The sequence below is a fragment of the Cervus elaphus genome, chromosome 23, assembly GCF_910594005.1.
Source record: "Cervus elaphus chromosome 23, mCerEla1.1, whole genome shotgun sequence".
NCBI lineage: Eukaryota > Metazoa > Chordata > Mammalia > Artiodactyla > Cervidae > Cervus > Cervus elaphus.
This window is the reverse complement of record NC_057837.1, coordinates 60,590,323-60,594,237: the sequence shown is the minus strand read 5'-3', so window position 1 is coordinate 60,594,237 and position 3,915 is coordinate 60,590,323. Positions and strand designations below refer to the sequence as shown.

Sequence of the window (3,915 nt, the reverse complement as noted above, 5' to 3'; positions counted from 1 at the left end):
ATGATATAACTTCTTTGTAGAATCTAACAAATTTTTTAAAAAGTCCAACTCATAGAAACAGAGAACGGAATGGTGATTGCCAAACTCTGGGGGTGGAAGTGGTGGGACAAATATATATATATGTATGGCTGGAAGAGTGCAAGAAGGTGGCGTATCCAACAGCCATTCTACCACTGTGGTTGATTACTTATCTGTCTGTCTAATCTTAAATGACTGTTCCCTTTCTGGTTCACTGATCATGGCTCTGCCATGCTCATTGGGGCAATAAATACCAGTCTGGACTGCTCAGCATGGAGTCCTCTGACTGTCTTGCCAGCCTAGAAGCCTCCTATCTCCATCCATAATTCATGAAGTTCCTTCTGATTTTGACCGTTACTCTGCTCCTGGCCCAGGTCACCCCAGGTAACCAGGATCTTTCCCGAGAGAGAGTGGGTCAGGGAACCTGCTGCATATTTAGGGAATTTCGGTGGCTCTAATAGTTTGGGCTGGGAGAATGGCCTTGGGCAGGGAGAATGGCCTTTGGATATCTCTCTAACCATATCTAGGATATCTCTCAAACTCAAAGGGGAAGTTTGAGTTCCCTGGTGCTGATTTTTCAGTGGTGTTAGTTGACCACTCTGACCTTCTCTATGGTTGGCTCTGGAGAAGTTGAACATGATGATGGTGAAGACAGGGTGGGTACTTGGAGGGGAGAGACTTGGATACAGAGTATGGAGGAAATGGGAGTTTTTCCAAAAACATTCCTTGGGATAATTTGAGTTTTGATCTATTGTTGCCTCTATGAAAACGGTTCCTTGATTTCTGATTGTTTGAGGATTCTGATTCTACTCTCTCAGGCATCCTCAATTTATCCGGGTTACTTTAGGTTGTACCAGAAAGCTGTTTCTAATTCTAATCTTGACCTGTTAAGACCAGTGAAAAGCTCTGGAATGTTGTGAAAAAGAGTCTTACAGATGGCGTGCTGCAGTCCATGGGGTCGCAAAGAGTCAGACACGACTGAGAGGATGAACAACAACAAAGAAGACTTGCAGATGTCCTGATGGATGTATTTCAGATTCCCATCCCTTTTCGTTGATATGGTCAGAGAGGGTACCCAAAAGTGAAGGGAAAAGATGGTTAATTGACACCTGGGCACCTGTGTGCATGCATGCTCGGTCACTTCAGTCATGTCCTGGGCACCTGCGTACCTTATAATGGGGGGAGATGAAACCCTACCTGGGTACCTTATAATATGGGAGAGATGAAACCCTGGAAACGGGGGCCCTCTTGCCTCCCCAAAGGGAGCTGGCTGGGGTGGGGAAATGGCCAAGTAGATCCCAGGTCACTGAGTGGGGAGAATTTTGGAACTGTGACTGGGGACACAAATGAGAAAAAAGAAAAGGGAGTGACTCTAATCTCTCTTAAACCTGGAGGATGCCTTATGAGGGCTTTTTCTTCACATGTCTCCTTATTTCCCTATAACTGTCTTTTCTGTTGGGCTTTGGCCTCCCCCTTCCCCAGCCTGCTGCTTATTTCTAGACTGATCCACCCCTCTCCTTTTCCTTTTAATTTCAGCCATGAAGTGTTGGAATATGTTGGGAAGATGCAGAGAAACGTGTGAACAGAATGAAGTGTTCTATATAATGTGCAAGAATTATGGTATGTGCTGTGTGTCTCCCAAGCACGTGCCTGTCAGAAACTGAATCTTCAAACATAGCTGGAAGATTGAGATAAATTTCCGTGGTCTGACACACCTTATCCAAACTTGAGTCTAACATCATTGGACCCTACGGTTCTGGTAAATGATTCTTGCCTGTACTTTTTGTGTCTGAGAGTTCTATTCAGTTATATTTAGAAATGTTAAATATATTATATTATATATAATTTATATATATTATATTTAGAAATAAGGAGTGGAGTAAGGTGCATATGGGTATTGTGGAGAACAGGTGTTGGTAATAATTTCAGTCTTCCACACATCTCTCGGCCTGCTGGCTCATGGCTGGTCCCACATGATGTAAATAAGGAATGTTCATTCTACTCTCTGGTTCTTGTTTTCTAGACCAACACTGTCAATAGAATTTTCTGCATCAAAAGGATGGTTTCTTATTTGTGTTGTCCAATATGGTAACTGCTAGCCATGTATGGCTATTAAGCAATTGAAATGTGGCTAGTGTGACTGAGGAACTGAATTTTTAATTTAATCTATACTTCAGTGTATATAGCCAACTATGGCTAGTGGTTATTGTATGGGACAGCGTAGTTTTATTTTTATTTATTTATTTATTTATGACAGTGTAGCTTTAGAGTCTAGAGATATAAAGCAGAGAGAGGCTGGGGGCTCAGCCTCAGGTATTTTAGGTGAAGTCAAGGAGGCAAGTTAGGATCTACAAAGAACATAAGAACCCATTCTTAGCCTGCCAGTTCTCTTTCTGTATTTTCATGCCAAGGGCTTCAACTCTCCCTTGATAATACTTGCAGTTCTGTCCTGTTTGGGACTCCAGGATTATGTCATTCACCCTGGAGAGATTTGATATGGGGCCGCATGTGGATTCCCGCTCCATCTCTTTCCTTCCTTTTCTCCCTGGTTGGCACTACTTGCTACTGAACTTCTGGCCAGTCCTTTTCCAGAACTGAGTCAGACCTGAGACAACAGGGATTTTCTTGCCTCCGGCTCCATGATTTGGGTCATGGTCCAGGTAGTCCCAACCCATTGCTACTTATCTGACTAGTCAGAAAGAACTGATTCTTTATCCTGAGTTGGAAAGTTCTATTCAGAGTTACCTATCCACTATTCAGTCCCATTATATGAGAACACTGAATCTGGTCTCAGCCTTATGGCTTGATTCAGTCATCTCCAGCCTGCCTATTTGATGATTATCTCTAACCCTAGAGTCTAAGTATTACTGCTGTTGTCAAAGGATGAGCATTGGATTCAGGATCAGAAGGTCTGGCTTCAAATCCTTATCAGATGCTTCTGGGCAAACCATTCGATCCTCTCTGCTTTATTTTCTCATCTATAAAACAAGCATTTATCTTACCCAAAGCACAGGGTTATTATGAGGATTAAATAAAATAACAGGAAAGTGCCCAGTGCAGAGTCTAACACACACTTGATTCCAATAAATACAAGTTGAATCTAGATTGATCTGACTCCTTAATTTTCTGCTCTTAGACTCTGCATAGAAATAGCCTGCCTGTTAAAAATTAAGATCTGCCTTCTCCAGTTTGTGCCAACTCCTACTTGCCAGAATGAATCAGTCTTAAAATTGAAATGAAGCCCTTAACCTCACTACGTTTTCACTAATCATCTGAACCTCCTGATTTCACTTCCCTCTGTGCTCAGGTTGGAGATAATGATCTAGCCCTGTAGCAGTTCTTTTGCAGACAGTCTCAATACCCATGTTCCACGCTGCTTGAAATAGTCCCAGTCTGACAGAATGCAACCACTTGCTTGGCTTCTCCATATGTATGTTTTATCAGCTGGTTATTTTTGGAGAAAATTATCTACCTGGCCTCAGTGATTTCATAGGAAATTCAGGGCCTCAAACCTCAAATAGCATTCAATTCTCCTACACCTAATTTATTCTTTTCTTCTAGGAAGCTTGGCTTCTCACTCTCTGAAATCACTATTCCATGATTGTTTTCTCTCTCCTCAATTTTTTTACTACTTCCTCAACAACTCTTTCATCTTCTCTTGACTGCTGCTGCTGCTGCTGCTAAGTCGCTTCAGTCGTGTCTGACTCTGTGCGACCCCATGGATGGCAGCCCACCAGGCTCCTCTGTCCCTGGGATTCTCCAGGCAAGAACACTGGAGTGGGTTGCCATTTCCTTCTCCAATGCATGCATGCATGCATGCTAAGTCACTTCCGTCGTGTCCGACTCTGTGCGACCCTATGGACAGCAGCCCACCAGGCTCCTCTGTCCACAGGCGTC

General features: G+C 43.1%; 1 protein-coding gene across 1 annotated transcript; it reads left to right on the top strand.

Moving 5' to 3' along the window:
* The first annotated feature begins 347 nt into the window (after positions 1 to 347).
* DEFB121 (defensin beta 121) lies at positions 348 to 1,682 on the top strand. The gene is made up of 2 exons (XM_043883143.1): positions 348 to 402; positions 1,555 to 1,682. Exons 1-2 carry the CDS (start codon positions 348 to 350, stop codon positions 1,680 to 1,682), a joined length of 183 nt encoding a protein of 60 aa, XP_043739078.1.
* The last annotated feature ends 2,233 nt before the right edge of the window (positions 1,683 to 3,915 follow it).

What these genes read in the sequence shown, in the direction of transcription:
- DEFB121 (XM_043883143.1), top strand. Translation starts at nt 348, where the DNA reads ATGAAGTTCCTTCTGATTTTGACCGTTACTCTGCTCCTGGCCCAGGTC. An exon ending in CCTGGCCCAGGTCACCCCAG is followed by an intron (nt 403 to 1,554) that starts GTAACCAGGATC and finishes TTTTAATTTCAG; the next exon opens with CCATGAAGTGTTGGAATATG.